Here is a 23797-nt window from a genome sequence, read left to right as displayed (position 1 = left end):
CAGAATCAGCTTTGTCGAGCCTGTGCTTCTGAGGCTGCTTTATTTGTATTTTTGTGAATTTGTAGGACCTTTTGGGGCTAAGAGTTTTTTTTAAACAGTAGGAGTTTTGTAATACCTGTTTTTTTTTTTTAAATCCATAGGTTGCAATAAAAATAATAGACAAAACGAGGTTAGACCCAAGCAACCTGGAGAAGATTTATAGAGAAGTTCAGATAATGAAGCTTTTGAATCACCCCAATATTATCAAGCTGTATCAGGTAAGAAGTCGGCTTTGAAGTGCAGCGTATAGATGAGATGTGCTTGTGCTTTTCTCTTGCACATGATTTTACGTTGAATGTTTGCAGAGCAAGCGTATTTAGACAGTTTTTAAAAAAGCATGCTTGTAATAAACTGGTGTTTTTAAAAGATACTCAACATTCTTTGAAAAAGTTTTTGGTACAAAATATTCCCCAGAACTTAAAAGAAAAAGCAGGCTGAAGTTTGCTACGGTCAGATGAAAGGAACTTATTACCTGCCTTGTCTTTTGTAACTTGTCTTTGCTAACTCCTCTGCTCTTCTAGTTCAGAAGCCTGGAAATCTTACTTGCTCTTGATAGGAGGAAGACTTAGAGGCATGTAGTGTGTCGTAGCAGCAAGTGCAAAAGTTGCATTTGCCATCAGTGGAAGGGATTTGAAAAAAGAAAAAAAAAAAAAAAGGCAGACAAAGCGAGTCAGTCTAAGGGCAAAAGACAATGTCCATAAATGTTCATCTCTCAAGATATGTCAGGAAATAACCTGTTTGGTTATTCTGATCTGGTTTGTGGTTTTGAAAGGGAATTTAAAGGATCTATTGCTGTGGAGTTTTACAATGTGATTTTTGTTTTAGATTTGTCCAGTTCCTGGATGTGCATATTTTAATTGGTGAGAACAAATTAATGTGCAGAAAACAGGAACACAGCTGACTAGTGAGCAAGGACTGCTTTGCAAAGTCTAAATATTTGATCTAATTAGTATTTGGTGTAATTTCCTCTTAATCACCTTAAATAGTGCCATGTGAATTTAAGAAGAAGACAATGTGTCAGAGTCTGTCTGGACCTATATAGAAGGGCATGAGGGGAAAGGAATGGATTAAGAAATGAAACGGCAGATCTGAAATTCCGTGTACAGTAGTAAACACTATTATCAGCTGCCATCTTACCGTTGGGTTTGTTAGCTTAAAAAAAAAAAAAAAAAGGTTAATTAATGTGTAAGGTTGAAGAGCCAGTAAGGTAGGTGCTTAGGCAAGGCATTATTTTTAAAGACATCGACACACACGAAGCACTTGATATTTATAGTATTAACCACCACCAGAAAAATTTTTCTGCAGTAACATTTGACGTCATTGTTGCCTATGGGCCCGTATAGGATACACAGAAGCCTTCTAACAGATCGGTTGATTTCATTTCAGTGGAATGATGTGGATGAAAACATTATTTCGAAGCTTTTGCAGAAGCAGGTTAAATTCCATTTAGTTGAAGCACTTCACTTGATTGAGCAAATGACGTTTGTAGGGGACCATAATTTCTTTTCAGCAAAGTTTTCTTTTCTTTGTTGTTGTAACTGATGCTTTACCTGTTTGGTGGAGGCCGAGAAGCAGGGATGGAATTAGACGACATACCAATGCAGGGTGTGTGTTCTTGTATTATTTCATCATTGTTTTAGTTTCAGCGCGGCGTCTTAATTTCATCCAGCTGGCATCTCTCCCGGAACACTTTCCTTCAGTTTTATAAAACTGGGAACCTCTCTTCCTTTGCTCCCTGTTTGTTTATTTTCATTTTGTGTCTGTGTATACTTGTAGTGAAGGGAGGACAAGAGTCTTCGAGAAAGGTTGCATGTTAGGAGTGCTGGCAATAAGGGCCTTTGAAGTAGCTTTGATGGTTATTTTTATTTATTTATTTATTTTTAATAACACCTTTTCTGAGTCTCCTTCCTCCAACACGAAGCATCCACTCCTTGAGTATCCCATTTCTGGGAAGTGCAACATTTGAAAGAGGTGGCATAGGAACTGAAGCTGATTTTGGAAATAGACCCCTTTTTTTTTTTTTTTTTTTTTTCCTCCTCCACTGACATGAACTATTCTGGCTAGATTTATCCTCATCCTTCTGTAATATTTAAACCAACATCAAGTGTTTTAAAGAGTTGATAGTAGATTGATAGAACTTTAGGCTGCATATTGGCAGTTGTTGACTTCTTCAAATGCTGCAGTTGCACTAACAACAAACTACTGTTACTTGCCTCCCGGGCATGCCATCCCCTGGCCAATACCACATGGGAATGGGATGTTGGATACGGCTACTTTATTTGTCCAGGCTGGGAAGATCTCTTCTGATCTGAGTATCTGCTAACCCTGAAACAAAGGGTTTAAATTAAACTTCAAATGTCTTTGCATTTGCAAAGTATGACAGATTAGTTGTAAAACTGTGTGTGTATATTTTAACATGAAATAATGCCAGGGATGTGTATAAAATTATTGAAATGGTTATCAACTATGTTGGGGAGATTAGGTGGCATGGTAATGATAAGAAGAACAAGAGCATGGGAGTCACTGTATATTTTAGGTGCACGTGCATTGATTTGTTATCTTTTCATTAGCAGTTTTCATGGAAAGAATATTGTGTTGCAAAGCTAGACACCCTTACTGCCAGCTGCTGCGTCAAATAAATAATTGAACTGATGTATTTGAGAATCAAAAAAGAATCAAACTATAGAGATGTGCATTTTTTAACACATCCTCTCTTGTATCTTGACAGGTTATGGAGACAAAGGATATGCTTTACATCGTTACTGAGTTTGCCAAGAATGGAGAGATGTTTGGTAAGTTCTCACTACTGAGGCCAATAGTTCTTTAGATTCAGAAACCATAGCTTTATTGTTGTCTTTCATGAGTAACATATATTCTGATTAACAAATTGCATCTGCAGGATTATGAAAACTTCCTCTGGGTGTTTGTAATTCTCATGACTCTTATTTTGTATTGCAGATCATCTGACCTCCAACGGACACTTAAGTGAAAATGAAGCACGGAAGAAGTTCTGGCAGATACTCTCTGCAGTGGAATATTGTCACAGCCACCATATAGTGCATAGAGATCTGAAAACAGAGAACCTTCTGCTAGATGCTAACATGAACATCAAGTTAGCAGGTAATAATAAATGATTACTCCCTTTAAACAACATCAGGCACATAGTCAAATTCAGTCCCCCTAGGACCATCCTATAAATGTACTGTAACTGAAAATAAAAGAATAATTATTGGTATTTCTCTAAATTCAAGAGATGAGCTTAAATGGATAGGCAGAGAGCTGACCAGCACATCTGCTCCCTTCCCTCTCTCTCTCTCTCTCTCTTTTTTTTTCCCTACTCCTGAAATGTTGATGTGTGTAGTGATGTCTCACTCCAGGCTTTTTCCTTTGTTACAGACTTTGGCTTTGGAAACTTCTACAAATCAGGAGAGCCTCTCTCCACATGGTGTGGAAGCCCACCTTACGCAGCTCCAGAAGTTTTTGAAGGCAAAGAATATGAAGGACCTCACCTTGACATATGGGTGAGCTTGAAATGCAATTTCTAAGGAATACCATGTTTTGTAAGGGTCTCTTGGCTTTCATAATCACTGCTTATACTGGAATCACTCACAGGCTGTGCCGTTTTCTGTTGACAGAGCCTTGGTGTGGTGCTGTATGTCCTTGTCTGTGGTTCTCTGCCTTTTGATGGACCCAATTTACCAACTCTGAGGCAAAGAGTGCTGGAGGGGCGGTTCCGCATCCCTTACTTCATGTCTGAAGGTGCTTTTTTCATGTCCTTAATGTTGGAAAAGGGGCTATGGGTCAACGGTGACTAGGCAGGACTAACTGTCATGTTCCTTCTTGGGACAATGACAAATGGGGCTGGTTTTGTAGCTGGCAATCACTTTCCTTTTTGGGTGTCCAGGAATTTCTTTAGGGCAGTGCTTATTGTTGAGGGAGGTTGTACATGTTCTTGTAGGATCTGCTTTATGGTACATGTAAAAGGCTGTCATAGGCTGGAATATCTTTGTGGATGAGAAAAACAGTATGAAGAATACTCCTAGTATGTGGAATATTCACTACAAGAGAGAGGGGAAAAAAGGTTCAACAAGACTAGTTTGCAGTGCTGAGATGGCTGTAATTTTGGGTAATGGGTACAAGCTGAAACACAGAAGTTCCTTCTCCATGTGAGGAAGAACTTCTTTACTGTGAGGGTGACAAGAGCCCTGGCACAGGCTGTCCAGAGAGTCTGTGGAGTCTCCTTCTCTGGAGATCTTCCAAACCTGCCTGGATGCCACTCTGTGCCAGGTGGTTTAGGTGTCCCTGCTGGAGCAGGGGGGTTGGACTAGATGATCTCCAGAGGTCCCTTCCAACCTCAACCATTCTGTGATTCTTTGTGATTCTGTGTAACTGTACAAAAGGGGTCTGTTTCAGTGAGGTTGTGTTGTCAAGGACAGCAGAAATACTGAAGCTTAGCACTGTTTCTTGAACACATAAACAGTCTGGGGAGAAAAGGCACTTGAAGAGTATTATCACCTCTCTGATGATTTGGATTCAAAAAGCAAGTCAATGTGTTTCTCTTCCAAGATGAACACTGTCTTTTGAAGTCTGGCCTCTACCACGTTTAGCCATGAGCCATATGTGTAGATCAAGAATTTCTATATGACTGGGTCCTGTGCTAAATTCTGACCTACATAAAGTGGTTATAGTATCAGTAAACTGCATCCACTCAGAGCTAGTTCTCCTGCCACATGAGAGCTCACCTGAACCCTGCTGATATCCAGTACAGATTTGTTTCCTGTAGTGACATGCTGGTTTATATATAACCCTCTTGTGAGTTTCACTTCAAGACTCTGCTGGTTTTGACTATATGGTAGTAAGACCTGGCATCAGCTGCTCAGAAACCTTTAATTCCTGTTTTCATAGACATCAACAATAGTATTACTGGGAAGGTTTCTTAGAAATGACCTGGGGCTCTACTGTTATTTTTGCTCCTTGCTCATGTGTGTTCTTTGTCATGCAGACTGTGAAACACTAATCCGACGGATGTTGGTTGTGGACCCCACGAAGCGAATAACCATTTCCCAAATAAAGCAGCACAAGTGGATGCAAGCTGACCCCTCTCTCCAACAGCAGCAGTCTTTGTCCTTCTCCATGCAAAACTACAATTCCAACCTGGGTGACTACAATGAACAGGTCCTTGGAATCATGCAAACACTTGGCATTGACAAGCAGAGAACTGTTGAGGTGAGAAGTGCTTCACCGATTTTCTGTTTATTAACTCATTTTTGAGTATGTTGTTATGCAGCCTTAGTGATGAGTTTTGGCTGTTCGTGTCCTGAGTTTTCCATAACACCAAGGTCTTCTGAATGTCTTCTAGTCTCTACAAAACAGCAGTTACAACCATTTTGCTGCAATTTATTACCTGCTCTTGGAGCGCCTCAAGGAGTATCGAAGCAGCCAGCTCTCGAGTCGTCCAGCAACTGGCCGTCAGCAAAGGCCGAGGAGCTCTGACATCAGCAATGTTGAGGTAAGGAAGAGAATTATTTCCCTGGAAGGCTTTGTCTTTTGTTTTCTTTTCTTTCTTTCTTTCTTTTTTTTTTTCCTTTCCTCTCCTCTTTTGTTATTTCTTAAAGAAAAATGTAGAATGGAAAAACATAAGATGGTAACTGTGAGGCTTTTGAAAGTCAGTTCTGATCCTTGCCTCCTCTAACCAGAGGACAAGGCCGACCATTCTTCAGCAGGAGGCTGATTAAGTACTAATGGCCCATTTCCTAATAAGCAGCTGTAGATGTGGCCACCGAATAGTCTGCCTCTGGTGCCTGTCACTAATGAGCCAGAGGATTAGGTCTCTTATGGAAATTTGCCCTCTCAGGCACAGATCAGTTACTGTTCTTTGTTACACATCCTGTAGAGTCCTCAGAAGCAACCTGTGCTTTTTTTTTTTTTTTGATATTTAATTTCTTTTCCTCTCCACTTTAAAGGGTCCTCTGAATGCCTTTTTAAATTACACTTCCAGTTTAATTGCCTCACTTAAAAGAAGGAGCTTTGCGTTTGTGTAGGCACTGAAAAAAAAGTGGCTTAGTTAATTTTGGGGGAATGTGCAAGGAGAGAGCTCGCAGGGAAAGAGTCTTCAAAATTCCTTGAGCTGACAGTGTTTGGAGTCACCTGGAACTGCAATGTATGTGATGGCTTCTGTGGGTCTTTCTGTCTTCAGATGCCTCAGGATGGTCTCACTAGTGAAACTCTGCGATCATCTCTGCTTTACCAGCAACCTCAGAGCCTGGTTCAGCCACCATTGCAGGCAGAAATGGACTGTGACTTGAACAATCCATTGCAGGTTGGTGTTCTCACTGTGTGCAACTTTTTCTGTCTGTCTTTCTGTCTGTCTTTCTGTCTTCTTTTTATTGTTCTACTAAAATGAAAGAGGCTGTGACTCTGTTCTCTTCCTCGAAGCTTTTGTTCAATGTTTGAGCATGATGTTGTAACAGCTGCTTACCAGTGAGTGCTAAAGACGTGCCAGAGAAGAAGCACTCTTCACCCTGTAAACTGACATGTTTTGCAGCCTGTGTTCTTTCCTGTGGATACCAACTTCAATGGACTTTTCCGGAACCGATCCATTTCCCCCAACAGCCTGCTGGAAACCACCATTAGTGAAGAAGTAAGACAAGAGAAAGAGCTGGAGGATGAAATTAAGGGGTACGACCCCATCCGCATCCCTAATAACACCAGCAGGAGGCACACACTGGCTGAGGTCACCACTCATTTCTATCAGCACACCCCTCCATGTAAGTAAGTTTGGGAGGGAGAGAGGGTGTCCACAGCTGGAAGGAGGGATGGAGAAGGGCTGTGAGGACAGACAAATGCTCAGAGGCAATGTGCTAATTTTGCTTTGATTGGGGTAGAAAAGCCTGGCGGGTACACTCTGCCTTCCCCAATTCTGTCGTGCTGTGAATAAGCATGGATCTTCAGGAAGAGATACTGCAATGCTTATTTCATCTAGATTGTCCTTGCCAGCAGGACATAGCCCTTCTCTGTTTGATTTGCCTGCCTTCTACTGTATGTGGGGCCTGAGTTTGAAAGTGATTTATCCCTAACCATATTTGGTGCACAACTAGACCTTGTGAATTAAACAAATGAGCAAAAAAAATCTGAAAATAAAACTCCCTTGTCAGAGCTATTGTGCTAAAGAGGTACAACCCCCTTGCTGGAGTTGAGCAGAGCGCTGGACACCTCTGTGGCTCGCAGCTGCTCGCTAATGCTAGTGTAGGTGGGCGGAATGCTCTGATGTCACGTTTGTTTTTTTTTCCTGTACTCACCTTGGGAATGCTCTTTTTCTCCTTCCGTCCTCTCTGCAGGTATAGTCATTTCCTCTTCAGCAAGCCCCACAGAAGGAACTAGCTCAGACAGCTGCCTTACTTCATCTTCAAATGACAGCTCGGTGACCCTGAGCAGTTGTTTGGCAGGTCAAGTAATGATGGGGAGCCCAGCCACATCTAGGATGACTTCAGCCTTCCTAGCTTCCCAGTCTGACGCTCCAGTGTTACAAGCCCAGGGCTGCGTGGGAGGTGCTTCTCTTCTGCCTGTCAGCTTCCAGGAAGGAAGGCGAGCATCCGATACCTCATTAACTCAAGGTAACTCCTGCCCTGCTTCATTGCCAGAGATCACACCCTGCCAACTGTCATCGGGAAGGGTGGCACTTGTTTGCCTGTGTTGGTGTTAAATGGGAGCTGCCTGGGTACTCTGTCTCTTGTAATCCTGGTCCCTGAGGATGGAAAGGTGCCCTGAAAAAGCTGCCCAGGTGGGAGCTTCTTGGATCTTGACTTAGCAAGACCATGAAGGCATTCCTTCTGATGTGAGTGGGACTGGAGACCCCTTCCCTCACTTCCAAAAATACATTTTCTGGCAGCATTCCCTTAGCTGAGTGTGTGTCCATCGGTGCTAGAGTGGAACCATCCCGAGCACTGTTCTAACCATCAGGCGGAGGGCTGAACGTGAACTAAAGAATTGTGGCTTCTTCTAGCTTAGCTCTCATATAAATAAAGGCAGCTGCCCAGAAAGGTTGATCTATAAAGTAGGCTCCCAGGTAAATGATAAGGAGATCTAAAGTTCATTTCTCTTCCTCGTGTCCACAGGCTTGAAGGCTTTCAGGCAGCAGCTGCGGAAGAACGCTCGAGCCAAGGGGTTTCTTGGCTTGAATAAAATCAAGGGCTTTGCTCGGCAGGTGTGTCAGTCCTCGTCCTCCTCTCGGGCAGCAAGAAGCACCATGAGCCCCTTCCAACACGTACAGCCCAACACCTGTGTGTACAGCAGCAGCGGGAGCAGCAGGGAGGGGAGAAGCCTCCTGGAAGAGGTGCTCCAGCAGCAGAGGTGAGAAGCTGCCTTGCAGGAGTTGTGTTGTGTCCATCTGGGTTGCTTTGCTGTGGCCCGTAGAGCAGGAATCAGGACAACAAAAGAGGTTTGGGATTCTGGTCCCTCGGGATTCCTCTCCTCTCATCTTTGCTGTGTGGCAGCAGATAAACTGCTTAACTTCCTCTGTGGCTCCCTGCTCTGGGAAGTGTAGTGCAGGGCTCGCTGTTCCACTCAGAAATTGTAATGTCCAAATATTTGGAGGTTGCTGAATTCAGATGTTCTTGGTACTGTGGGGAAAAACACTGCTTCTCCCTTTTGCAAGCTGTGTTTTTCTTTGTTAGTTTTGGGAATGCTTCCTTGCCTCCTCTGCCCTCCTGTAATTTTCCCATGACAAGGAAGTGTGAGACCTTGTAATTTGGAAAAGTTACAGCCCGCAAAGGAGGCACAGTTCCAGTGGCCTCAAATGTCATGTGTGGTGGCACCTCTTCATTCCCAGTGAAACGAGATGGAAAATTGAGCTTCTGGTTTATCTGCGTGTGCTGTCTCTAGAACATCTATTATTAGCAGGCTGGTTTGTGACTAGATAACTTTTTGGTGATAGTCTTCCTCTCCGACATGAGGAAAGGCAAGTGAAAGCACGATGACGTGGGAGGTAGTTGTTTTAGTTGCCCTGGCTGGGCAAGGAGAGGTTTCAGTAGAGAAGGAAACGGGAAATTGTGATTGGGGCGTGGGAGCAAAAAAGCAGGGATGAACCAATCTTAGCAACACAAGTTAACCTCTTCGACCCTTCGATTTTATTCAGAATGCTCCAGCTGCAGCATCACCAGCTGCTCCAGCCGGCGTGTCCTCACACATCTCAGCCATCTGTAGCAAAGGGCATCCCCTCCTCTGATGGCACAGGCACCTGCAGAGCATCCAATTCGCTTCTGTTGTCAGAGTTGCAACGGGAGAACTCATTTGAGCTGGCCTTTGGTGGCAACAGCCAACTGCTCCAACCCCACTTCTTTGGCGTAAGCGTGTCACCGGTGTCCTCAGCAGCTCACCTTCTAGACACTCACCTCTATATCAGCAGCAGCGTTTCTCCAGTCAGCACCACCTTCTCTCAGCAACAGAGTTTCTCTGCTCCATCTCCGAGCTACGACACCGTCGCTCTGCAGCACGGGGATTGTGAAATGGAGGACCTGACTTCCAGCCAGCTGGGGAAGTTTGTCCTGGTCAAATGAGAGCCCCGGCTGTTGCGGCTCCCGCTGCTCTTTGGCAAAGACCTTTCACTGCCGTTCGTGGCCCGTGCAGGGCCCTGGCTGGCCGGTGTCGTGCGGACGAGTGACTCTCAGAAGCAATAAATTTCAAAGTATGTGAAAAGGCTGCCTGGCTCCGAAAGCTAGCAATTTTACAGAACAGAAACAAGCAATATGTATGTCTTTTTGCTTCTACTATTCTTGCACTGAACAAATATGAATAGAAACTGATTTTCTTTTTTTTTTAAAAAAAAAAAAAAAAGGAAAAATAATGATGGGGAAGATGGGTGGGGCTTTTGTGGGGACAGGGAGGGATGTGGTTGGGGAAGAACTCTTCGGTACTGTACTCAAGTCAAGACCAATACAGCTCTGCTGTTATGCAAGATTAGCAGCTGTCAGTAGTGGTGAACACAGCAGGGAAAGGCTTTTCAAAGAAGGGACCAGAGCCTCCCTTTTTCACAATATTCATTTATGGGTTTGTGAAAATGATTACCTCTTTTTAAAGAAAATAAACACAAAAAACAGTGGCATGCACCATTTTGCATCCATAGAAGACAAAAGGGGAAGCATTGCCATTTGTTTTTTTTCTTCTTTTTTTTTTTTTTTTTTTTTTTTAGTTCAGTTAACACTCACCTTGCTCTAAAAGAACCAACATCCCCATCCCACACCTCCCAGATACTTATACTTCAAATGAAAACTGTGAACTTGTTGCTCGATTTGTCAGCTGGAAAAGCTAAAAAAAAAAAAAAAAGTTCTAATTAGCACAGAAGAAATAATCTCTTGAAAATGTTTCCCTTAATATCAGGTTCCACATTACATAGTTTCTGGCCTTTGGGGGATGTGTTTGTTTGGGCCTGGTGTGTGTGCACATATATATGTATATATAGATATGCACACACATGCATGTATTCTGTAGGTCTAAATAATCTTTAAAAATCCTTTTATAAATGCTATTTTGTTTCATATTCCTACAGAGGCACTGAGGAAGGAAGCATTAGTGTTGGCAGGGTGGCGGGAAGGGTTTTCTTCTTAAAAAGCCATCCTGAAGGCTGCCTGTAAAGAGGCCTGAGAGGTATTTCGTAGTGCTGCACGTTTTTATTTCCGCTGCTAATTATGTTTTTATGCATTTCATTATCAGGGTCCAAATAGAACTGACTCTTGGGGAAATGTGCAATATTGAGGTTATAATTATATGCTGACAAAGACAAAAGGAATAGGCTAGAAACGAATTCTACTCTAACAGAGTATAGCTATTTCTGAACAAAACTGTATTAAAAGCGAGTAAAACAGCACAATCTTTGGGTGTTTGTTTTTGGTTGGTTTGTTTTTGGCATATTAGCAAAAATAAGGTTTTGGATTAGGTAGGTGTTTTTATGTACGGTTTTTAATGCTGTATATGTATATAAATAGGAAGCAGAAAACAATATATAACACTAGTTATTTTTTATATTTTGTAATATGCTCACGTTGTGTTTCTGGTATGACCCGCGGCCACCGCTCCGCGCCGAGGTGGAGCGAGACTCCCGCTGGTGCCCGCAGAGGCTGCGCGGAGGGAGGACGGGCGGCGACGGGGGACGCCGGCCGGGCGAGAAGGGCTTCGCTCTGCCGCCTCCCCCCTCGCGTACGGGACCCATCTCCCCGGCGTGGCACTGGGTGCCTTCAACTCACCCTGGCTTCCCGCAACCCCCAGTATTACGCGTTTGCAGGTAATGCAAATACCAGCTTATTTTACTTTTTTTATTTAACAAAAGCCAAAGATTGACCTGGTTAATCGGTGGGAAGGGGCAGGGTTGAAGATGTCGCGTGGCTCTGTCTGTGGCTCTCCATAAACCATCTCTCTCTCTCTGTGAGTGGTACCCGTGGGGCCGCATCGCTACACTTCCAGCTTGCTGCTGCTGCTGCTCCGGAAGCTTCAAAGTTGAATTTCTGAGTGACTGGTGCCTTGCAGCAGAGAAAACACCAAAGTTTCACGCATATTTATTGTGGTTTAAAGAAAAAAAAAAAAAAACACAAAACATTGTGGGAGATGACAGGAGGGGAGGGTGAGAAGAAACCAGCTCATCACAAAGCAGCGACTCTGCCTTCAGTTCTGGAAGGGGTGGCACATGACTTAAATTGCAGATTTGTTTCCTCTTGGATATTTGCTTTGTTCAAAGCTGTGGATCAAAAGGCCACAGATTCTTTTGTTTTCTGCCCTACGCAATGACAAGCACTTTACTTTCATAGTAATTTTTCCCCTTTTCCAATTGCTGTAGAACCTCTTTGGGTTTATTGCAGGAGCAGAAAGAGGTCATTTTAAAAAGTTTGGGGTTTTTTTTTTGTAGATATCTTTGACAGTGCTGTTCTGCAGACTGCAATGCAATAGGGTATTTAAAGACACTATGTGATTGGTTTAATTAAGATGTATAGTTTATTTTTTATCATGACTGAACAATCATTTTATTTCTTATGTTTAAATGAGATGTACACCAAAATGATTAGTTGATGTGTTTTATTTAATATTTAAATAAAAAATGTTTTAAAACTGTTCTGCATATGGTTCTGTGGAGTATTTCCTGCTCGTGAAAGCTCCAGATATATGCATGTGCCTCACATAGTTGAGACTCCTGCTAAAGCTTAACTCCCTAGGACGTTACTGACACTTTCTATTACATTACTAAATGAAGAGGAATGGCTAACTCGCAAATCTGATAATGGGATATTGAGCCTTTCACTGCTGGGCAATCTGTTTGAATCTAACCCAAGTCTGTAGTAATCGGGTTATAAAATCTGACAGTAAACGTGGTCTACGGAGGGAAAATGGTCAAGCAGGATTCGGTCGTTAGCAGATAAGCGCTCGCTCCAGGTCACCTTGACCCAGCAGATGCCCCAGTGAGGCAAAGGCAGGGATGGAAAAAGCAGAGGGGAAGAGAGATGAAAGAAGGATTCCAAGATGCAGAGTTTTGTCCTTAATTAGAACCTTTCAAATATAATTTTGAGTTTTTTTTTTTTTTTTTTTTTTTTTAAATGAACTTACTGGCAAGATCCAGGCTTAATTAGGCTGGGGGTACCTCTGTGCTGTGGTGGGAATGCACCTTTACCTCGCAACAGCAGCAGTTGCCTTTGAATCCAGTGGCTTGAAACTAGCAGGAATGTTATTTGCCAAGTGGGGCCTAGAGAGCAAGGAGGGAATATGGAAAGAAGGTGAAGGCCTAGATTGGCAGGAGGCCTGTGCGGAAAGGGGCCAGTGAGGACACGCTGGCAGAGGAGTTGGGGACAGCCTGGCCTGCCCATGCTTCCAGGGCTGTGGAACAAAACTATCCCAGTGCCCCAGTCTTTCCCCCAGCTTTACTTCATTTACTCCCTTTCCTCTGAGCATTGCTCTCAAAAATTAAAGCAAGTGCTTGAACATAGCCAGAGATGATTTCTTATTTTGAGGTAGAAAGGAACTGGTTGCTCAGCTGGAAAGGACGCAGCACTGTACCTACTTACCATGACTATTGAACTGGTAACAGTGTCACAAACGTGTTTTTCTAGTGTTTTGTTTCAGTGTGACTGCATCTGAACTTAAGATCTTTGCAATATGAAAAATCATGGCAGAATTTCTAATTATTTTTTAATCATCTGACTCGTGCAAACTGGTTGAAGAATAATCCTAACTGCTGGCTTCAGTGAGGTTCTCAGTGCATTATTTGGAAAAAACAGTAATTCGACAAAATCTCAAATTGTTTCTTCTTACTGAAAATAAATCAGCGCGCAGCTCCACCAGCTTCATTGACATAACTGACCTGGGGGTACAGAGGGATCTCAGCAGGTCCATGATTCCTGTGAATTAGTAGGAAAAATAAGAACAAAGAAACCTTGGACTCAGTTTCCATGTGTACACTATTTAGCTCATGGTGCTTTAGTCACTGTCTTCCTGCCTTTCCTCTGAAATCTGTCTCTGCTCCTGTTTACCACATTTGTTTTTGTCCTCAATATCTCTTGAGACGTTGTTTTTCTTGGCTTCATTTCTTATGTTGCAACTGGGTACCTAGTTCCTTTTCCTTTCTTTTCCAGTCTGAAATTGGTGTTTTTTCCCCCCTTCAGAAGGAACAAATGCTGGCAATTTTAACACGGCCCCAAAAGTGAATGATCAAACCTTTCTTATTTTCTTTTTGTTTTTTTGTTTTGTTTTGTTTTTTAAGAGGAAGTGCTTAGAGCTGGCAAGAGATGTTAGACCAGTAGCAATGAAAAACACAGGCTGTTTTTGCATTGAGCAAGTCAAGCGCAGACACCGAGCCAAGCACTTTAGTGTCAGTGAGATCCAGCCATGGCAGGGAGGGATTCGTCCCTCTCCTCCTCCCCTCCTGCAGGCGATGGATGACTTGCTCCCCAAAGCCATTACGTTTCCCCTCATTGTGATAAGAGTGATAGTCACACCTCGGGAAGGTACGGACTTCCATGCATTGAACGTCATTGATAGTTTATCTTGGCCTGTGTCAGCTAGAAAGGAGAGCTGCAGAAGGGAGAGCCTTTGAGTGCGCAAAATCATGGTGCATGAGATAGAAAGAGATCAGTACTTCCATTTTGCTCATCCCACAATGTGAGAATAAGGCTTCATGCAATGAAGGAGAATTAATTTAAGAACTAATAGGAGGAAATTCGTGCGTCGGGGGGCATTGCTTCAGATACAGTTGCTGGCTTATTTCATGACTGCTAATTACTTTTGTGGTGACAGTTAAATCAATGATAAAGGTAATTCAGAGGTTTATGAATTTAAAAGAGTGACTATGCGAGGTCAAGAAAGAGCTGGTCTTTGGTGCACACTGCCAGGGGCATGATGAATTTTTAGGACAGAAATGCCATATTATACAACAACCAGAGGAAGACTTTCATGGGAAACAAACAAACTTTATGATCACCTGCCATAAATATCAATTTCCTAACAGAGGCTTTATATTATCTGCCATATATATGCAGTGATACTGACCCAAACCAAAGGTTCATCCAAAGTAGCTTGTTTCAGAAACAGATGCTTAGGAAAAGGATGTAAGGACATGGCAAGTATAATATGATCCCTCTGCACATTATCAGCTCAGCTCTGAGCAAACTGCAGCTAAGGGGATTCCTCAGTGCCATCTTGGTCAATGTGCTTAGCAGGCGCAGATGGGTCGAGTCTTCAAGAATTTGGCTAACCACTTCTTGAATTCGTCTATTTTTATTTATTTATTTATTTTGGCCTCCACAGCATCCTGTAACGAGTGCTACAGTTCAGTTTTTTCATTGTGTTCAAGAAGTATTCTCATTCTTTCACACCTGCAGCCCAATAAATGAGTTTCTACTCCTTTTCTCTTATGGGATACAATGAATAATGCTTTCTTGTTTAGCTCTCCAGGGTGCTCATGAGTCGGTAGGCCTTCTCTCACATCCTTTCTCTGCTGAGGTGGCCAAGCAGAAGATCACTAGCATTGTTAGTCTGTCCACATGTGGAAACCACTCCATATTTCCATGTCATCTCTTCTCCATCTTCCCTGATGCTTTTACATCCTTTCTAGACTGAACATATGCAGAACTGCACCCTAGTAGTCAAGGCATAGACTTTCTTGGTTCTCTTTTCTTTTTGTAGCAATTCCTAAAGCTCCTTTCCCCCCACTTTTTTACTTTTTTGTTATTCTTTGAACAGCAAGCTGGGAGTGTGTCACAAAGTCTGTGACTTTAAGGTTTCTTCCCTGACTCCTGTTAACTTACACCCCCTAATCTGCATGTAGCTAGTGTTAGTTTTGCTTGTGCTCCTTGCCTTGTATTTGCTGACAGTAATTTCATATGTCATTTTATCAACCTGTCATTCAGCTTTCTGAGATTGCTCTGCAGCTCTTTGCAGTTGTATCTTTTATGAATATGCTGACTTGCACAGGTCTCAGCACTAATGGATTTGTGATGCATGACTGTGTGCTCTAAAAACTGTGCTGACTCTTTCCCGATGTATCACATTTACCTGCATATCTAGCCGTTTGAGTCTCTGTTATGGTTTCTGTCAATTTGCCTCGTACAGAAGTTCAGCTTGCAGTCCACAGGTCTTGACACTGCCTCTAAAAGCCCTTATTAAAAAATGAGTGTAACATTTGCCGCCTTCCATTCCTGCGGTGCGACGCCATTGCAGCAACAGTTGTGCTATTGTACCAAACAGTTTCAGTCTGAGCTCCCTTAGAGCCCCTCGAGCGAAGCGGCCTGGCCCGAGCAATTGGCTGCTGCTATTTTTATTGTTTCACGCTAACATCTCTTTTACTGATCCTGCAGCTTCGGCGTTTCCTGGGCTCCTTCCCCGCGAAGTGGAACTCGCTGGCACGGGGCGCGAGGCCTGGCCCGGCCTGGCGAGCCCGAGCGCAGAGCACGTCCTGGGCGCCGCTGCCGCCGCGCTGCTCTTCCCCGTGCGTGCTCCTTGTCCTGGGGCTGCCCACGCACCCGCAGCGGCCCTTGCCCAGCCGCGTCCCCGAGCCGCGGCCGTCCCGCTCCGAGCCCTGGTCACTCTGTTTACAGAGACAGGGAGTTTAGTCACTCCCGCTCCTGAGGTAAAGCGGGGCTGCTAAATCCAGACTCACGCAGTGACACTGCTTTATGTTATAAATGATATTAGCAGCAAGTTAAAGTCCTGACCCCAAGAGCCAGACGATTTCATCTTTCATTTTTCTCAGCCACTGAGGCTGTGAATTTAGATTCATTATGTTTGACAGCACTTTTCTTTTGCCATTTTTTTTCTTTTCTTTTTTTTTTCCTGTGTCTTATGTCCCTTTTCACCACTGGATTTTTCATCAGTCCTTTGCTTATTCTGTGTCCATAGACAAATCTAGTCAAGGGTTGGAAGGGATTGTAGAAACTCTAGCCAAGATTGTAGAAATATAGTGTCTATTCTTGTTGATCATTTCTTCCACGTTTCTGGCAAGGTAGCTTCATGGTATTTTGGAGAGCTGTTCTACACACTCTATAGGTAGGTGGGAATTTAGGATCTATCAGATGTGATATACTTACCTTCCTATTGGAGTTGCAAACAGATCTCCTCCTGCAAGGAACATTTTGCCAAAATCGAACATTAAACACATCTGGCATGAACAGATCATAGCATGTCATTCAATTTTAGTTGTTTTGGCCTGCTTGGCTAATACCTGCAAATGATACTGCTCTTCCTGCATTTGCTGGGATACATTTGCACTTTCTGTGCTCTGGATTGAGCGAAGATGGTTGCACAATGGTCAGCTAAGTGTCCTATTGTTTTTTCCTGCTCACCCTGGTATGGAAGCAGATGCTTTTACTGAAAATGTAAAATTAGAATTCCAGGAACACTCATGTACATGCCACTGAAACCCATTTTCCATGAACATTTTTGCTTTCTGTTCATGGAAAGTGAACACAGCAGGAACAAGAACATAGGGACACCAAATTAACTGCAAAGTTGTGCAGATCAGGCAGATTTATATGAGTCATGTTGCTTTTACCACTATTGGGATATTTTTTGAGTGAAAAAGAAATTTCTGCAGAAAGAGGTCTGGACAGTTTGAATTAAAATAAATATGGGAGTGAAAAGGGGGAAAACGAAGGCTTTCCCCTCCTTTTGCCCTGAAGGGGAAAAAGGCTTCTTTGAGGATTAGTTAGGGTTTTACAAGACTTAATAGTAGATTTGACACAGAGATGTAGCTTTAATTCTTAACTATTCAGCTCTTTATCATAAATCACAGAACAACAGACCTGATGACTATAAGGAATCCAAGCTATGTGGCCCAGTGGGTTGCATTCCCATGAGAACAGCGAGAGAGGAGTGTGGTGTTTGACAGCACTAACTCCTATCAGCTCAAGGCTCTAAGCTCACTTCAGTAAACTGACATTTGCTGGGATTTACGTCATGTTTAGCAGGAGTCTGACAGGTGGAGGTAAGCGTGTTCGCCAGAGGGAAGGGAGGCAAAGCTGAATTTCAGCCTGAGCAGATGAGTATCAGAGCTGCAGGGAAGAACAGGAGGTCTGCTTTCCCTCTTGGGCCCCTTGTTGGTGGAAGCAGGTGTCAGGACAGCTTTCCATGGAGCAGTGCTTTTCTTGCAGTTTTCTCTTCTGCTGTCAGTTACCTGTCATTAAAGGCATCGGTTGTGGGAAATACTGGGACTTCTCCCTGGAGAAAGAATGTTGGGTCCAGTCTCCTCTGAGACAGAGGTACGTGAGCAACCAGGACACGTGTGCTGGCCAGGACTCCTGAAGTTGGGCCTATTCCATTTATCATCATAGCTTTACTGTGCATCTTCAAAAGGAAATGAATAATTTTGCTGCGCCAGAACATTCATCAGCACTTTCTGGGGCTACTTACAGGGTGACATCCATTTTCTCAGTGGCCCAACACACTTTCACAGTGCGGACATGGGAGCTGTGGGGCACAGCAATACTCAGTCACTCTGAATGACCAGTTCCCTTTTGCAGAGCCATAGCTGCTCTCCTGGGCTCACACTGGGCGCATTTCTTGGCAAGTTGGACCCCACAGGCTGCCTGCATCCACTAAGTGCACTAAGTACTGCCTTAGAGCTCTGCAAAGGCACTCGAAACTCTGGCTGCATCATCCCTGGAGTGAGCAGGTTTAACAGCTCCTCGGCGCAGGATTAAATATCGATTCACTGGGCAGCAGAGCAAGCAAGAGCGAGGCGTCCAAGCAGCACCTGCCCCACCACCGTCACTGCGGGCGAATCGGTGCCACCACGAGCACCTGCTGTGCGTGACACAGCCGTGTGGGCAGGCCAGGGCCAGCAGGGAAAACCTGGGGATTTTTTTGTTTGTTTTTCCCTGGCATTTGCTTGTTTTCAACCTTTTCCTGCTGTCCAGCACATTTGGCCAGGACGCATGGTGCTTTGGAGACCACTGCAGACACTTTTGTGTGTCGGTGCATGGTCTCTAGCGCTACAGCCAAGTCTGAGGCTCCCTGGACGCTGAAGTGACTTTCATCTGTGTTTGTGATCTCTGAGATCATGCTTTTAGGTGTGTGTTGTTTCTTGGGAAGAACAAAATCTCAATAAAAGGACAGAGCGTTAATATTTTCTTTTCCTGCCACATGAGCCTTTAACAAAGTTTATGAGGAAATCACAGCAGTTTTTAACTACACTCGGCAGCAGGGCTTGCATGTCAAGACTGTCCTAGTCATTCCCCTACGTGCTAAAATCTAGTTGCATCATCGAAATACGACTCAGCTGAAGTGCTAAAAAAAATATTCCTTCTCTTTCCCGAGATGAGCTCCTTCTTTTCTCAAGTGCCAGCATCTCTTCCCACCTCGTCCTTGGTGTATCGCACTGGAGTGGGAGCCAGGAAGAGCTCCTTGCCAGTTGTTTTTCTGCACTTTGCCCCTGGGGCCAGGCTGGTACAGCTTTTGTTTTGAAGGGACTGAAGCCCTTAAAATTGCAGTTAGGTGTCTACTTGGATTTTCGGAGCAGATTAACCCAGGCACATGAGGGGCATAATTCCACACAGCATCACATCTTGCTTAGCATCCACCTTTGTTTTTTAAGTACTTTTGGAAATCTGAGCTATTTCCTCGGACCCAAGAGGAAGGACTGAGTTTTGCGATGTCTGGAGAAACCAATGTTCATATTCTGTCATTGTAGTACACTGATCAGCGCTGGCACCTGGCAGGGCAATAAAAGGGATCAGATAGCATTATAGCTGTAGACAAGCCCGGTCAAAATGGAGCAGTACAGACTAGCTCACATCCAACCCCTCAAGCTGATACACATCAGGAGATGGATACACATGCGCACTTGTGCCTATATGCGTGAATACACACGTACAAGGTGTGCTCTGAGCTGCATGTATTGCATTCAGAGCCTGAATCAGTGAGATTTCTCAGTAGTACACAGAATTATATTCCCAGAATTAATAACGGCAATCACCAGTGCTCTTTCTTTGTCCGAGTGGACCATTGATTACTGCCTTTTGTCAGTCTGTCTTGATAATGAGGGGCTAATTAAGCTTTTCAGAACTAAATAATGGCAAAGGAAACTTCTCCTGGCTGACTCCAAGCACTGCACTCTTCCCTCTCGGCAGGGTCCTGTGTGGAGAGGGGGAAAAGTGCAGAGAGGCCAGCAGGCACTTGCTGAAATGTGATGGGTGGAAGTCAGTGCCGAATTGTTGCTGGTGCGTTTGAATGGGTGGAGGAGAGGAAGGATGCTGAGCTTTGGTGATGCAGGGCAAAGAAAGGCATGGAAAGTGTCACTGCATGCATGGTTATCCAGGAGAATGAAAGGCAACAAGGATCAGAGCTCAGAGGGGTCTACTGGTGTCTTTGGACCCTGTTTTTTATGAAGGATTAACTTCTGGAGGAGCCATCAGAAGGAGTGTAGGTATGTGCAGGTCTGAAAGAGAGCTTTGTTTTTAAGGAGATAAAAAAGGGAATGTCTAATGCTAAGCCCAACTCTATTGTTGGGGAACGAGTTCATGCTTCCTTATGGCTGTGTTACACCCACAGGAAAAGTGTATTCATCTCTGGTGCCATTAATCAGTGAGAAGGTCAAACAGAGCAGTGCTGTACCATTAGGAGAAGAGCACAATTCCTTTAAGAATTAAAGTTATTGAAGGGATGGTACTGGTACTAAGACTACTGATAATCTACCATTAACCTAAACGATCGCTATTTTTCTATCCATTTCATCACTGTTTATTTACTTTCTTACTGTGAGCTTCTCCTTGTGGCACAGAGAGATAGTTTTACATGTTATCATTTCTTGATTAACAGACTTATGGGCACTTTCTTCCCAGAAAAATCCCCAGATGATCCTCTCAAAAGTCAATTATCAGATGAAAAATTAGAGAAGCAAGGAAGTCCCCAAAGCCAGCGGCCTGGGTCTAGACTGAATATCTAAACTATGAAGAAAATCTAACAGATGCAAATATTCCAGCCCTCTTCCTGCAACCCGTAAACACTACCTGGACTGGGTGATGAGATGCATGCATAATTCAGATCCAGCATCTATGAGTGATGGGAAGCAGTTAATGTACTGAAATGCTCCAAAAATATAAATTGTCATTCATGTAATGCGCAGGTCACAGTGGTCACTCCAGGCTTCAATGTACATAATATGGGTGTATCCATTTCTGATGTTGCCACAACCCTCTCCTGGCTAAGGTCTTGTCACACAGTCACAGATTTATGGATGGAAACAACCTATCAGGTCATCTGGGACATTCCTCTCCTAATGCATATTTATTCCCTCCTGTATATTTTCCAGAGCTTTGTCCAGTCTATTGTTCAAACCAGTCAAATGTCCGTTGTTTCCCTCAAGGGACTATTTCAGAGCCTAACAGACCTTGCTGTCAGGATTTTGTTTCCCGTCATATTCCTTCTAAAGGTTCTTCTGCTTAATTTAGTTAGTTACTCTTTTGTATTGGCAAGGAACAGAACTGTAGAAATATGGCATTTATTTCTTACTTAACTGATTCCTGTTATACCTTTTTTGATGACAATGCCCAATCCCTTTCTCCCTGGTGTTTATCATCTCACACTCATAAGACCTCAGTCCTGCTTCAGCTGGGATGGGCCAATAGGTGCCTATGGGCTTGGGGCAGAATTGAGATAGTAGCTGCACAGATAGATTTTTTCCTTCTCATTTTTATTCAGATCAAATCTCTTAAACTTTGGTATGAAAGCAATGCATCTTCACTCATATTCAAGAGCAAGACTTAAATCTGTTGGAAACATAAAAAATAACCACTGTGAGTTAGGAATTTTGATTATCTGATGAAATTTTCTTTAACATTTCTTTCCCTCCCTTGATTAGTTATGATTAAGGGATGGGAATGTGAGAAAAGAATGCAAAGCTCAGGTTGGAATACAACCCACAAGGAAGCCAGGAAATTAAAAAAGAGTATCATCATGACATATTGGGGTTTCCTGAACAACATAACCTTGGCATTGCTCCACAACCCAAGTATTTCTTGTTATAACTAGAACTACTATTTGATTCTTGTTTGTGCAGAACTAGATCCATTTGCACCCAAGATAGTGGCTTTAAAGTGAACAGGAATGTCACTCATTCCCTTGAGGACATTTTATATTATCAAAGTCGTGGAAAAGGCCTCTGTGTACAGGAGAGTCATGTTGCTGATGTGCTGAGGTTTAACTTTACTAGGTGACAGATGAATAGGAATTTATACCCTGATCCCTTTGCTAGTACATCTGGCTTGTACCGTCCCTGTCCTCTCTTTGCAAGCTACTCACTGCTGCTCCAGCTCCCAAGGGTAGCTCCCACAGCCCTCCAGCGCACCAACCCACAGCTTTAGGTGGGCAAGCTTGAAATGAGCTGTAAGTTGACCTGGTTTGCAGACCACTCCCCACCACCACAAATACATTTTCTTTTTTTATATCTTTTTTAAACTAGGTCAGTCTCCGAGCTTAGCTTTGAGCAGACCTAGTCAAACACCCAGATGGTCACAGCTGGATGAGGTGAGCCATGCCTCTAGCGGCATAGAAAAAGGACAGGAAGGGCACCTGTTAAGCTAGATCTGCTTCCTGAGGAATCGTCAAATGGAAATGCAGCCAGAGTTAAGGTTGCCAGGTAGCTTTAGGGATTTGTGTTTTGTGGGTACTTAAAATATGTGGGTATATTTTTCAGCATGCAGATATATTTCAATATCCAGTCTTGATTTATTTTCTAGGCTGCAGTACTGGAGACTGAAGGATGCTATTGCAGAGGTGTCGGGGAACTCAGCCAGAGGTGGAGATGAGGTTAGACTGTGCTGGGTCTGTCATGTCCGACTGAACAGTCACAGTGACATGTTCTTGATTACATTAGTGGTCCTAAATATGCTAATTTAGGGGGAGGCTCGTGTGAGGAACTTTAGTTCCTGGCTTAGTAAGTATATTCTCAGTCTTTTTGTTTTCTTGTGTTTCTTTCCTAATTTTTTTATTGTATTGCAAACTGTCTGTGTTTCAACAACCACTGGTACCCAACGTGTGCTCCATAGATCTCTCTTCTCCAGGAGCCAGAAAGTCTGAGAAAGGCAAATGGAAAAGCAAGTTATTGCACAGACAGTGCATGAGGAACAGGGAGAGTTTTCCCAGCATATTCAGAACATTTCAGCCCTGCAATACACTGGGTTTATGTTCAGCTGATCCTGCTTTGTGTGGAACCATCTCTTTCAGTCTTGTTTTTAGGTGAATCTGAAACCTCAAGTTTGCACGCTTTCCCTCTAAAAATCGTGGTAAAGTTTAGGGCTGTCCTTTCTTTTCACCTTATTCTCTCACCTTGTCTTCTCTCCCTTTTCTTTTCCCCTGAGAAAAAAAAAAAGGGCGGGGTAGGATTAATAAGAAGGAAAAAAACAAAAATCTGAAAGATATCCCTTTGGGAGTTTCTGTTAGATATATTTTAGCATAAATTGCCCACAGCTATTTTTAACAAGAAAACCTCATTATTTTATATGTATAAGCACACAAAGGAACTAATCCTTTCGGCTCACCACACCAAAGTCATCAGCTCAACCATTTCTCCAGCACAGGCTGGCAGACATAACCGGTCCCCAGCACGTAGTGGAGCCGGAGGAACAAGATTACGTGTGATGTGCCTGGGATCAGGCTGCAGAGAATGTGCGGATCTGCTGGATACCCCTCCACGGGAAGGTGCTCACTGTATGCATTACCCCATCCATGGGCTTGTGCTTCCCTTTGCCATTACCCAGCACTGGGAGGTAGCCAGATTGAAGCTTTTGCTGAACTCCTCGGAGATATTTACTAAAACACACACGCCAATAGCTTTCCCTCCAGCTTGACATGATTTGCTCTCCTCTGAACACGGCTCCCCGGCGGCAGCTCCCACGAGGAGGCTGGCGCCATGAGGGAGGATGAGCGCCGTGGCAGCCCGCGAAGCAGCCCTGGTGCCAGAAGCACTACAACAACACCCACGTCAAGTCTCACCGTCTCTTCGCAGCCACGTTCCCTCGACTCCCAGGGGAGCAGGAGGAGACAAGCACCCAGCGGGGAGGCAGGGCCACCCCTCAGGGAGCTGCTGCTGCATCTCTCTAACAGGACACTCCTTCCTGGGCAGGGCCGTCACAGGGCAGCCGCTCACGCTTGGTGCTACTGCTCTGTTTGAAGGAATAAACTTGTTTTCCGTTCAAAGATTAAAAAAAAATCCAAACTAGTGTGCTGAACTGCTGAAGTAACACGCATTTCTCCTCAATGTTTCTTAGGAAACAATGATGAATTCCACAAAGAG

The 23797-nt window shown here is 43.7% G+C and overlaps 1 protein-coding gene across 1 annotated transcript in view; it reads left to right on the top strand.

The window, feature by feature from the left end:
* The window catches only part of SIK1 (salt inducible kinase 1), a 312481-nt gene extending 302375 nt beyond the window's left edge, over positions 1–10106 (top strand). Inside the window, exons 3-14 of the mRNA XM_088530652.1 lie at positions 141–257; positions 2768–2831; positions 2998–3159; positions 3436–3560; positions 3675–3798; positions 5042–5265; positions 5399–5548; positions 6236–6358; positions 6584–6806; positions 7377–7652; positions 8154–8388; positions 9173–10106. Of these exons, the coding sequence (XP_088386778.1) occupies positions 141–257; positions 2768–2831; positions 2998–3159; positions 3436–3560; positions 3675–3798; positions 5042–5265; positions 5399–5548; positions 6236–6358; positions 6584–6806; positions 7377–7652; positions 8154–8388; positions 9173–9593 (2244 nt within the window). The 3' untranslated portion in view covers positions 9594–10106. The remainder of the gene's footprint in view (positions 1–140; positions 258–2767; positions 2832–2997; positions 3160–3435; positions 3561–3674; positions 3799–5041; positions 5266–5398; positions 5549–6235; positions 6359–6583; positions 6807–7376; positions 7653–8153; positions 8389–9172) is intronic.
* Positions 10107–23797: the final 13691 nt, after the last annotated feature.

The sequence above is a fragment of the Tinamus guttatus genome, unplaced genomic scaffold (assembly GCF_059628265.1).
Source record: "Tinamus guttatus ecotype Peru unplaced genomic scaffold, ASM5962826v1 Tinamus_guttatus_pri_ptg000384l, whole genome shotgun sequence".
In the NCBI taxonomy this organism is placed as follows: Eukaryota; Metazoa; Chordata; class Aves; order Tinamiformes; family Tinamidae; genus Tinamus; species Tinamus guttatus.
This window is presented reverse-complemented; position numbering and strand designations above follow the sequence as displayed.